This window comes from Macrobrachium rosenbergii, chromosome 17, assembly GCF_040412425.1.
Source record: "Macrobrachium rosenbergii isolate ZJJX-2024 chromosome 17, ASM4041242v1, whole genome shotgun sequence".
Lineage (NCBI taxonomy): Eukaryota > Metazoa > Arthropoda > Malacostraca > Decapoda > Palaemonidae > Macrobrachium > Macrobrachium rosenbergii.
This window is the reverse complement of record NC_089757.1, coordinates 6,267,741-6,280,560: the sequence shown is the minus strand read 5'-3', so window position 1 is coordinate 6,280,560 and position 12,820 is coordinate 6,267,741. Positions and strand designations below refer to the sequence as shown.

Here is a 12,820-nt window from a genome sequence, read left to right as displayed (position 1 = left end):
TAGTGTTACCAAGCTTCCGAGAATATGTTATGGTTAGGTTAGGTTATATAATATCCATTTTTTCATTTCATTACTTGCCTATTTGGGTAAAACTGAAGACTACTACCACACCCCTCTGGTTGGGTAACTACCAATTTATGAGCAATATGGGTGCCATGCTTAGTACCAGCCCCTTAGGGATGAATGTAAAAACAAGACTGTAGAGGCAATATCATAAAAATCCACAAAACACAAACAAAAACAAAGAAAAAGCAGTAAATATCCAGGTCGGCGACTGGCAGGAACAAGCCCCGGTAGTTGTCTTCAGTTTCACCCTTATTTTAACTTGTTTCCTACCCACATACCAAGGCTACATACTGACTGAGGCGCAGCAAATTCTATATATTAGCTCCGTGCCTGTTTTTACCTTTTCAACTGGTTTTTTTCTACACTTTTAGGGGTTCTGATATTGGCAGTGCATCTGTTTGTTGTCGGCCAAATGCAATGTCCCTTTGACGTGTTTAGTACTGGCCCGGGGGGGGTTGGGTACCCATACATTAACAAGTTATTGCACTTGCCAGACGGGATATGAACCGTTCGAAACAGACGTCCCCGTGCTCTGTCTTGTGAAGATCGCGTATGGAAACCCCTTGTTGGATGGACTTCAGGGTTAATTACAAGTCAATTACACTCGAGCACCCAAAATTAAAGGTAAATTCATAATTAACAATCAAAAACCTGTAGAAAAAATTAAGTTAGAAGGCAGTCGCGGCCGCGGAGCTACTACATAGTTCTACGGCAAACTGTTCGAGGTAGGCTAGAGGGAGATATAAGTTAACAAAGCTTTTTCCGACAGAAATGAAAGCCAGCATTATGGGCAGCTTGTAGAATTTTATCTAGCCTAAAACCCATACCTTGTTTCACCTTACATAGGATAAAATAGTTAGTTCAGGACAAAAATATTTATTGTAACCTACTTGCTGAAGACCTGAAACATTTTATGTATAAGTAACCTGAAATTAAAAAAGAAAAACAATTATTCTATAACTATCCGTCGTAAAGTCGATACGGTCAATGGGCTACGCTGAATTCCGCTGTCATGTTGAATGCTGATGTTTGACAGGTGACAGATTTTAAGGTAATAACAACACAAGGTTTTAGTTACCAAGAGCCTAGCTCGAAGAGATAAAGTACCGTGGTTATAGAATACAACCCCTACAAGCCTGTCTTTATATTTCATGAAAACGACGACACGATCATTTATATGAACATTGGCGTAACATGGTGCAACACAAGTCAGGCTATCATTTACTTATCAAAACCAATACTAACCGTACTGGACAGGTGTTAAATCTCGGGAAAGATGATCAGAGATGTCTACTACGATATCTTTGCCCGCTCCCGGTGTTGCACGAGTTTTCTGAAGGCCACATGAATGCAGATTTTCAAGCAGGATCTCGATTTCATCCCTCTTACTGCCCGCCATGGTGCAGTCACTATATACTGGCCTTGGTATTAAACCTGTAAATCAAATGTTCGCTGGTTACGGAACTCGCGTAACTCAGGCGATGCGCTTCCTATGTAACGGCACCTCAGTTGCATCTGTGGTATTTTTGAAGGTTTGGATGTTGGTCTTTTATTTTATTTCTTTTTCTTTCCCGCACATAATACAGGGTGTGTGTTTTTTATTCTCGATATTGCCTTTACTAAACAAAAGAGTGCCAACTACTTAACTTTTGTCCTTTTCGTAAGGTTGTTTTAATTTCAATACTTTATTTCTCTTCACTATAACGAGCAAAACAAAAGAAATTGAAATATGACCTCATCTACATTTTCATAAAAATAATCATTAAATATTAAATTTTTTCATTATCTATGATCAGTGGCGTCGCTATGGGGTGCCCAGGCACCTAGTCAGAAGAACGGACCCCCCATGGCTCCCCCTTATTGAAATTCCTTTGTAGCTAAACTTCAACCCTTACGGTAGTTGATACATTTGCGTATAGTAAGAGTTGAAAATTAACTGAAAATTGAGCTCTGTTATTTCAAATACATGTGTACTAATTACTAATACTATTACTGTCCTTCATTCACGTGGCTATATACACTCGATAATAGTGTATTTTCCTAATTACAGATCGGTACATTAGTTCTGTGTAATTTTCTTTGCCTCCTCCCCACAAAAAAATATCTTGGCCCCACCTAGGCAACCCCCACTGATGGAATGCCGGCTACGTCACTGTCTATGATGCTTAAATGTAATGTCTTCGTTCTCTGAATGAATGTAATATCACTGATACATACCTGCAAAGGTACATTTGTTGATTAATTTCTTCTCTCCTTTTCTTATATATAATTAGAAATTCACTGTATTTTTCAGCTCTTCTTCACATTCATCATCATCCAACTGCCTCGTTTTGACTTTTATATTTACCACTCATTTCCTTCAGTTTTCTTGTAAGTGTATTTACTTTTGCAATTACTTTATATACTTTTCTTGCATGTCCAGGATTTAATTCATCAGTATTTTTCTTTTTACATGTAATTACTTAACCTGACTTCTGCGTCTGTCCGTCTTCAAATAGAAGTCGTGACCTTACAGAGACCTCTCCCAGTATCTCAGGATTTGTATGACACTCTTCGGATTTTTCACAATATAATTGTCACTAATGCTTATGGTAATGGTTACTGGTCTTAACAACACCATGCAGATGACTGATAGCTTTCAGGATGCTAGGAGTGTTACTGATCTGGCTTTCTTTGTTCTTGGAGGAGGCATCTTGTAGATGGTCTTGCTTGTAGGCAATTCTGCAACAAATTGTTGATGTAGCATTACAAACTTGCTGCCATGCTGGGTTATGTCAAGTGGAGAAGGTATATAGACTTAGTTTTCTGTAAAAGAAAACTATTGAGATGGCTATTTGTCTGTCCATCCACACCCTTTCTGTCTGCCCTCAGATCTTAAAAACTACTGAGGCTAGAGGGCTGAAAATTGGTAAGATGATAATCCACGCTGCAATCATCAAACATACCAAATTGCAGCCCTCTAGCCATTGTAGTTTTTATTTTATTTAAGGTTAAAGTTAGCCATGATTTTGCATCTGGCACTGCTATAGATGCCAACAACACAGGCCACCACTGGTCTGTGGCTGAGAGTTTTATCAGTCGTGGCTGAGAGTGTCATGGGCTATGGCTGAGAGTTTCAGACAGCATTATACGCTGCACAGAGAACTCGATTGCGCTGGAGAAACTTCGGTGCATATTTTACCTGTTTTCTCTTTATCTCAGTTGGAGACTTCGTACTGAACATCCTTACAACAATAGTAACTCACATGAGTAGGAAGAAAAATAATGCCTGACTCACACATTGGTGATTCAAGACCGTGCAGCCAGTAATGGCCGAAAATTTGCTCATTGCGGCGCCATTATGATGCATTACGACCAAGTCGCCAACAATCACCATGAATCGTTACCGTGTTGCCAAGTTTGGTGACGTGCACCAGGTGATGGTGGATGTGCAACACCACCCAATGCATATGCAGCAAGTCGCTACAACTGTCATTTGTTGCCATGATATTTCACAAGATGCAACACTGACGCAATGGCATTGCCATTTGATTGCACAAGTCATAACTCGCAATTGTGACATGCGCCATGAATCGCCATGGTGATGTGGCATCCCACGTCGTGCGCCGCAAGGGCTGTGACGTGGCAACGCTGCCACGCGCAGGTCGCCGAACATATAAAAGGCAGCAGTTCACACGAGAGGTCAACCATTCTTTCACGATTGACCTCATCGTGACCTGTGCTGCTCTCCTGCTGTGCCCTTTGTTGGATTAACCATCAGGATGCCACGTACCCTTGTAAAGGACATGAGGAAGAAGACGAAGATTGTTCCTTACAAGGACTCCCCTCTTCAGGATGCGCCTTCCTCTTCTGCAGCAGCTGCCCAGCACCAGGGCTCTTTGTCCTCTGCTTCTGCTTCTTCCGTTGACTGTGACCCCCATCAGCAGGCCCTTCATCAAGTCACCAAAGAAAGCTACTCGTCTCCATTAATGTCAATGGCCCCAACTGACCAGGATGAGGAACTGACCTTGGAACTAGGGGAGGACGCCGAGGTCATGTCTATGATGGATGCATAGAAGGGCGACGAGGGGTCAGAAATGCAGAATCACAGGAGAAAAACTCCATGAGTCTTCCTGACAGATGACCAAGAGACGATGTTGGGGGAATAGTTGCAGAAGCACCTCTTTTTGTATGACAGGGGCTCACTAGTAATAGGCTATATGCTGCTTCGAAAATCATTAATCCATTTTCCTTTTTCTTTTCCTACAGTTCCCTGCTGCTGCCGCTGCCCCTCCTGAGGACCCTGCCAAACTTTTGTCTGCTGGTGGGGATGATGGGGTGACTGTGAAATGGCACCTTGGCAAATGCACCGGGACCTCTCAGAAAGAAAACATCTATTCAGCAATCTCTAAGAAAGACAGTATCTATTCAACAATGAATAATAACTACTACCAGGAAAAAGAGTATGCAAAGGTAAGAACTATGATAGATTGTTTCAGGTACCTGGCATCAAGATTAAGGGAATGTATGGCAATTTGGGTATTTGGAACTTGAACTACAAAAAGAAAAAAAAATGGATGGTGTTGATGTTTGAGAATGTATCTGGTACTGGTATTAGTTAGCAACTTATCATGAACTATGATTGCCATTGGTACTTTGTACCTGGTAACATTATTGCAGAGTGCATTATTAAAGAATGTACTTTGTACCGTGTACTTGGTGTCCTTATCTAAGGGTATCTGATACCTGTAAGATTTAAGAAAGGTATCTCCTTTCAAGTTTTATACTTTGGATGAGTTGGTATCGTAGTGTGTGTGTGTGTGTGTGCATATGCGCGCGCGCGTGTTGGTGTTTGAGAGAGAGAGAGAGAGAAAGAGAGAGAGAGAGAGAGAGAGAGAGAGAGAGATTCAACTCTCGTGGTCTGTGGGTGGGAACAGCAGAGCGTGGAATGTGTAAAGAGCACATTTGGAATTTTATCGTAAGGTTAATGACAAGCACATTTTACAAAGTGACACAACAGGCACAATTAAGAGTCACATAACATAACTCTTAGGACAAAATGTACCAGTAGCTCATTCTAAAAAACGTTTTTATAAAGACTTCCATTTCTCCGAGAAGTAAACCAAACATAGCAACCACTTGGAACGCGGTTGACTGAGAACATCAAACTCGCCTACGAAATATATTCCCGATGCTATTCGCCCGGTCTCAACAATAAGGTTTAGAGAACTTGCTTAACTCTTTCTCGTCGCTCTCGAAGCATTGAGATCCGGGTAACAGTTCAGACAGTCTTTTTTTTTTCCTTTTACCTTTAACACCACCTGTTGCTGGTCAAGGGTTTGCTTACGCTCAGGCAGGGAGGGAGGCTGCCTCTCGCTGAATTCTCCCTCTCCCAAGTTTGTTTTGCTCTGCCACTGCGGAGGGAAAATTCAAGGATGCGTCAGGTCTGATGTTTTGTCAGTTTTGTCATGTCTATAATAACCAGTGTGTGTCAGAGGCATGCATGAGTTTATATATGATATTCATAATGTGTATTTACTGGTAAATACACATACATACATTATAGGAATATATATATATATATATATATATATATATATATATATATATATATATATATATATTTTCCCTCCCGAGTGGCATAGCAAAATAAGCTTGAAAGATGGAGAATTAAGCGAGAGGCACCCTCCCTCCCTCCCTCCCAGAGCGTAAGCAAACCTTTGATCTACAACAGGTGGTGTTCAAGGAAAAACCTTGGACTGAGATGCTGGTCAATAATGGCAATGTCATTGTCTCTTATTATAACGCTGGTCATGATAAAAAAGAAAGATATTAAAAACGTTTCTCAGGTGCTTGAAATCCATATTTGAATGACAAAATATAACTCAGTGTGCATTGCATTAGACTGCAAGGTTCTTTAAATTTTGCAGGGCTACACTTTATTCGGACACAACAACAAGTCGAATTTTCGTAGCCTTTCGCTTCAGATACTTGAAGATACTCTTATCTCTGAAGTATGCCGTCTTGCCGCTTATATAGTCACATACTTCTACCTGGTAAAGTCTTAGGAAGATATTTTTTTCTGTCTCTCTCTACAGAATATAAATTTATAACTCAATCTCTGAAATCTACACTCACACACACACAAAGATATCTGGGTAAAGGAATTTTAGTTCCAGTAGTAAAAAGCAGGTTTGCCCCTTGTGGGTGAAGGCACAAAAGTGTTGTTTGATGGAATCCACGTAAAAAACAGTCACAGGTAAAAAAGTCACAGGAAAAAAGGTCACATTAATCTTTCCTAGATAGCGAAGCCCCCTGGTTTTAACCCGGTATGCATCCACCTTTGCGGTGTGTTTAGTACAAGCCCGTTGGGGATTACAGTAAAAACATAAACAAAAGACTGTAAATATCATAAAGATAATGACCCCCAAGAAATATTGTGAATTCTTCCTGTGACTTTATTGCCGGCCACCATAAATTAATGCGATTTTTTCTTCTGCGACTTTTTCCTTGCCATAATTGTGACTTTTTCTGTGACTTTATTACTGACCAACTTTGCTGAAATCAGTGTGATGAGGTAATAATTTCATCAAGAAAATAGGCCTATGATGCTCGTATGCTCTGAGCGTTCACAATGACATCCATGGACCAGCTTTTCAATTTCCAACATGTAGGCTACCTGTGATTGTGCTTGCAGACATGGATACATGAAGTGCAGCAGACTATGAATGTTGACAGTTTCTTTTTCTTTACTTTTGTGATGAAACGAAAGGACACACTGGGCGTATTTCCTGATACTTATCTAGCATCTCCTCATTGCCACTCCAGAATACCGTCTTTCATTCTTTCTCTAGTTCAAAACCTCTTCACTTAAAGAGCGTTGAAAAGCTGAATGACTGTTGTGGATAGGCTACGATGCCCAAACGTCACTTTTACTTTTCGTAAGAGAAAATTCAGTCATTCGAAAGCGCTCCGTATTTAAAATATTTTGTCCAAGTGAAAACGTGATTTTCCCTAAGAGAGATTCAGATACTGCTTCCTGCCAAGAGGAAATGTAGTTTGATTTTTAACAAGGTAGGAAGCTATCTGCAGTCTATTCATGTGCATTTTATTTAACCTCAGTGCTCTGTTGTATAGTTCAAACTATATTATTCCTCGATACAAATATATAATTCATTTTTATTAATATTTGTAATACTGCACTACGCTGCTTTCAAAAAAAGTTTTGCAACGGGAAATTGGAAGGTTTGATGTCCCTCCGCGTTTCATCACTCAAAACAATCCTTTATTCGACTGTATTTAATGATTTTGTATGTAGTTATATAAACTCATTACAGCTTCACCTTTATAACTTCATCACTGTTTCATTTCACTCATATATAAAAAATGTGAATACAAGGTAATATAACTTTTATTATCAATTTACCGCAGTTTTCATTAATGAAATTCTGCTTGTTGAAAACAGGAATTGAAAGTACGAGAATGGTGCGTGATAAATTTATGTATAAGGTAACAGAGGAATTACTTCCAATTTATTATCGCTCTATAATGAACTAGCCTGTATTTATGGCCATTCTATATGTAACGTCACATCATTGTGGAATAAAATGTGGAGCCCTACTTGGAACAATTTGGGTCCTGGATAATGTATAACATGTAGATAAACCTGTTCTCATAACGTTGATTGAACAATAACAAATGAGGCCATTTTTGCATTGGATTTTATACCTGGTGGAAGTACGCAGCTTCACTCGGTTTGTAAAGCTGGCCTTCTACTTCCTTTCATAGCTTACCACATTTAGTTCTGCCCGGCTCCATCCTCCACTAACGTTGGATCTTAGCCCAGGACCCTTCTCTGGATCCTGACAAACGGAGCCGCAGCCAGGAGCTGTTGTGCCCCTCAGTAACGTTTCTGCACAGCCCATGACAAAGGCCTCAGGGTGATGATCGCTGGTTTACCTACCATGAGCTGTAATTTTCGATGGAGCCACTCTTTGTGCTTCCCGAGAACAGTAGTTTGAATAGCGTGCTGAAAGACCTTCCAAATGAATTCTCTCGTAGATATAAACATTAGTTTAACATAATGCATGTCCAGTACAATGCAACGATGAAAGGTTGCATTCCTCTAAAAGGAAATTTTTTATTTAGTATTATTATAATTAGATTTAAATATTCAAGGTACCACTTTTCTTATAGACCCTCCAGTTTTCCTCTTTATTCTTACTGTTTATAATTTTCTTGTAAATTTTTTTCTAAAAGGGGAACTGTTGTGTATTAACCTTGTTTAGGATATTGCGGAGCTATAACCATTAAAGCAAACGTTTAGTCACCTGTGTTATTAACCCCCTACCTCGGGCCACCACGTAATAATTGACGACGAGATTTAGTACCCGAAGGCAGAGGAAAATGGTATGGCAGCAATGTTTTTGAGTTCTGATGGTTTGTTCATCTTCTGGAGTGCCCAGTAGCCATCACGTAGCCTATGCCGACCGGGAGAGAAGGACGTCTTGGCAACGTAACAGATGAATTGTTTGCAGTGGCTAATGTTTTTTGTTTGCAGGGGCTAATATTTTTTTTTTATTTATTTAATCACATGGAAGTGTATCGTCGTTTCATAGCCTATTATGGTAGCAGTATGCTTAAGCTACTGTGTTTTTGCTTATCCTTTTGATCTATCATGTGGCCTACATTAGATTATGCTGTGTTTGCATAATCTAATGTTACATTAAGGTAATTAGGCCTTGTTGCTTACAGATTGTTGTATTATGTTACTGGCACGTATCCTGCAATATGTTTATTAAATAATTCAGGAACCTGCAGTAATGGTTTTGTTTAAGCCAAATTAATTACCTTTGATTTATAAGTAATAATAAGTCTGGTACTGAAGTGTTAGCGGATATAGCTACTCCACAGATTAAAATTGATGCATTTAACCCCTCCAAATTTCTTTTGAACTGTGGTTGGGTTTATTGGAAGCAAATTTTGCTTATATGTCTATAACTGACAGTGTTGAAAAGAAGAATGTTCTTTTGATGTCTGTTGGTACTGAGGTGTTTGCAGTTCTAGGTAATATATGTGCACCAGATTTACCACATACTAAAACATATGAACAGTTGTTCATATGTTGTTGGAGATGCAGTGTTTGCAAAACATTTTGGAAAAGGAGAGCCCTGGGTTGACGGAAAAATTTCAGAAGTTTTAGGAATACGAAATGATCTAGTGCGAGTTCATAATTTTGGAAATGTGTTATGGAAGAGACACCATAACCAATTAATGCCTAGGTTTACTAGTAACCTTGTTAATCCAACTAAGGATTCTTTCTCACATGTTTCTTCTAGTAGTGTAGATGAATCCTATAATGATAATCTACTTGCAGTCTCTGAAGGTTATGTAGAATCTTTGATAATGATGTACCATGTACTGTTCAAAAGAATGAGAGGGATGAATCATGTGTACCCCATAAACCAGTTTTAAGGAGATCAAGCAGTTGTTAAACCCCCTGATAGATTGAATTTGTGAAGATTTAATTTTTGTTCATGATGGGTTTTTCTTGGCGCTTATTGTTTGGTTTTATGTCCTTATCTTGGGGGAAGGAAATGTTGTGTAGGATATTGCGCATGTTGAAGCTCTGCTTGTCTCGGGTGAATTGTGAGTTGTTGTGGTTTGGCGATCAGGAGAAGCCCGCCGATTTTTGTAGCAAGACGTAACGGCGCTATAACCGTTAAACTCAACGTTTAGCCACCTTTATTATTAACCCTCTACCTTGGGTCACCACGTAATAAAAACGTTACTAGGGCCTTCAAATCCTGATATATGCTAACAATGACACATCTGCCCTGCTGAGTGAAAAATTTGGTAAAGAAGAGCAAATTTTTCTTCAAAAAAGGATTAATGAAAGATTTAATTTCTCTTCGCAACAGCCATTTATTCAAAGTCATAAATGTGGGTGAGAGCAACAGAATGTAAAATACATGATTTAGTGCACAAGCCCGCGTCTTATGTGGACGGGTACAACGCTACAGCCCCGACACCTACGCTCAACATTCATGTTGATACTGATACGATGCATCACGTTGATGTACGATGACAACCAAAAAATTTCAAACGAAGCGGTAGTTCAAAATATCGTAGGCCTTTTTGGTGGGACATCTCTTACATTAGAGCATCACTTCAAGGGTTAATCAAAGCTCCCCATAGAAAAATAAATGGTTCACGCCACGTGGACCACATTTATAGCATAACTGTCAATTCACCTAAGATACATAAAACATACTTCAGTGAAAAGTCTACGGCAAACCAATACTTTTACTTCAGTATTTTCCATTTGTTAGATTTTCCTCTAACTCTTCGTCTGTCTTCTTGAAAACTACTTGGACTAACATTTTTCTTTTTCTGTACTTAAAATATAAGGCTAACCCTATTAAATGGTCCTAGTTATATCTTTTTTATATCCAGACATCAGCCAACACGGGGTTTATCATAAGTGTCGAGGGGCTGTCTGCCATAACTATGAAATGAACAACCTATCTGTACGAACGATACATTTAGGTGGATTTCAAAATAGAACGCAAGCGAGCAAGCACCTCATAGATCTGACATAATGTTAGCCACGTTTGTAGGAGGGAGGGGAGACGGAAGGGAGGAAGGAGATATGAAGGGGAGAGGTAAGGAAAGGGCGGGAAATGGAAGCCACGTTCGTGGGAGATTGGGAGGAAGAGTATGTTGGGAAGAGCATGGAGGGAAAAGATGGGAAGGACTGGAAGAGGAAAGGTAAAGGAAAGACGGTTGCATGCATAATGAAGGTCGTTTTTTTATTTATTGTCCGTTATGCTAAATCACTAAAACTGTTATCAAAAGCACAAAACTTGGCTGGACATGAAGCTTTCTATTGGTAAGACTGAACTCACGGAAAATGATGGAACGTGGTTGTTTTCTTTAAAACTTAGTTTATCACTTAACTCCTATAGGACAATGTGGACAACAATGCATAACTATATACTGTATACACATAGATAAGGACCTGTTGAATATATAATACATAACTCTTCGCTAAGTCACAAGATTAAGTTGGTAAAAACCCATAGATACATAATGAGTTTTCTGCAAGAATTTGAATTCAAGTAGAATTAAATAAGGTTTCGTCTCATCGGATTTACCGAGTTATGAGATTCATTTTTTAAGAAGAAGAAGAAAGACAAGAAATTAGAGTCAATGATGCAGATATGATAATGATGCAATCGAGTATATTAGTGTGTGGTAATATTTCCATATTTATATATTGACTCTTCATCAGACATGAAAATAAAAGCTAATAAAACTGCTTGTAAGGTAAAATTAAATATTATATATATATATATATATATATATATATATATATATATATATATAATATATATATATATATATATATATATATATATATGTATGGATAGATGGAGTGAGTTCAATGACGCTTTTCAATAACAAGAGAAGCGGAGAACGGAAAACCACAGAATTCAACCTATTTCTTTTTTTTATTTAGAACAACTTTCAGTGGAAGGTAAATCAATAATTACGAACCCGTGTTGATCTGGATTACATTTTTTTTTTTTTTTTTTGGCGGTTCAGCAAATTCTGCTATTTTGATGGTCGTGAGTTTGAACGGAGTGTTTTGGAGGTCTGTCAGGTTTACGGCACGAAAGAGCGACTTTTTTTTTTTTTTTTGAGGGAGAGAGAGCCAAAGGAGCGCAAATGGCTTTGTCACCATGACGACGTGATGAAACTCTTGTCAAGAACAGCGAGAGGCAGCCAGGCTCAAGTTACCTACTCAAAAAGGGAATTAAACCCCATCTTAAGTGAAATAAAAGGAACTGAAACTCACAAAATGCACATGAACGGGATCTAGGTATATCATCTGCACATGGAATCAAACTTGACCTAAATTTAACAAGACTATGCTCATATTTCGTGCAGGAAAAGAATCCACATGAACGGAATTAGAGCTCATTTTACGGACCTGCGAAAAGTCCTTCGCGGTCTCTTACACTGAAAAGAAATATTCGAAATTTCTTTACCCGAAAATATCCCAGGTTGCGTGGAAGTTGAGTTTGAGTTTCGTGCCTTGGGCGTAGGCCTAGGTGATAAAGCAACATCCCATCTTCACGATGAAAAAAAAAAAAATGCTAACGATGGAAGAAATTACCATAGCTTTTGTACTTAGAAAATAAGAAATGGAGGGATGATATATAGCAATATAGTTTGATCTACTCATAGTATGATTTCTCTCTGCAGGATGAATAATTCAAAAGAAGCTAAAGTAATAAAATAATCAGCCTAGAATTTGAAGTAACATGCTTCCAGATATGCCGGCATTAAAACCAGCAAGTTATTTTCTTGTGAAGCAGCTGACATAAAAGTAACCAGTCGAACATATAGAGTGACAGGCTCTGAGGAATACTGGCAGTAAGAAGACCAACTATTAACGTAACATAATCAAACGAGAATCTAAGGTAACGAGCTATAAAAAAAGTCAAAGAAGGCAGCAATTTTTCATGGGCTTCCCAGGAGGAAGAGCCCGCCCTGGCATATGGCTAGCTTAATCTAGACTATATAGAACAATTTTGTATAGATTTTAACTGTACCTGCTTTGACAAACAGATATTACCACTTGACATCGCTATTACAAAAAGCAATTGCACTTGCATGTAATCATTGCAGCCTACAACTTATTGTTCCATCAGAATCAGAGGAAAATGAAATAAAACGTTGGCCTCTAAATTGAACTACGGCCTCTTAA

General features: G+C 38.8%; 1 protein-coding gene across 1 annotated transcript in view; it reads right to left on the bottom strand.

Moving 5' to 3' along the window:
* LOC136847683 (DNA-dependent protein kinase catalytic subunit-like) overlaps nt 1–1,521 on the bottom strand; it is a 132,315-nt gene extending 130,794 nt beyond the window's left edge. The window contains 1 exon segment of the mRNA XM_067119482.1: nt 1,312–1,521. Within this exon segment, the coding sequence (XP_066975583.1) occupies nt 1,312–1,465 (154 nt within the window). The 5' untranslated portion in view covers nt 1,466–1,521.
* Nucleotides 1,522–12,820: the final 11,299 nt, after the last annotated feature.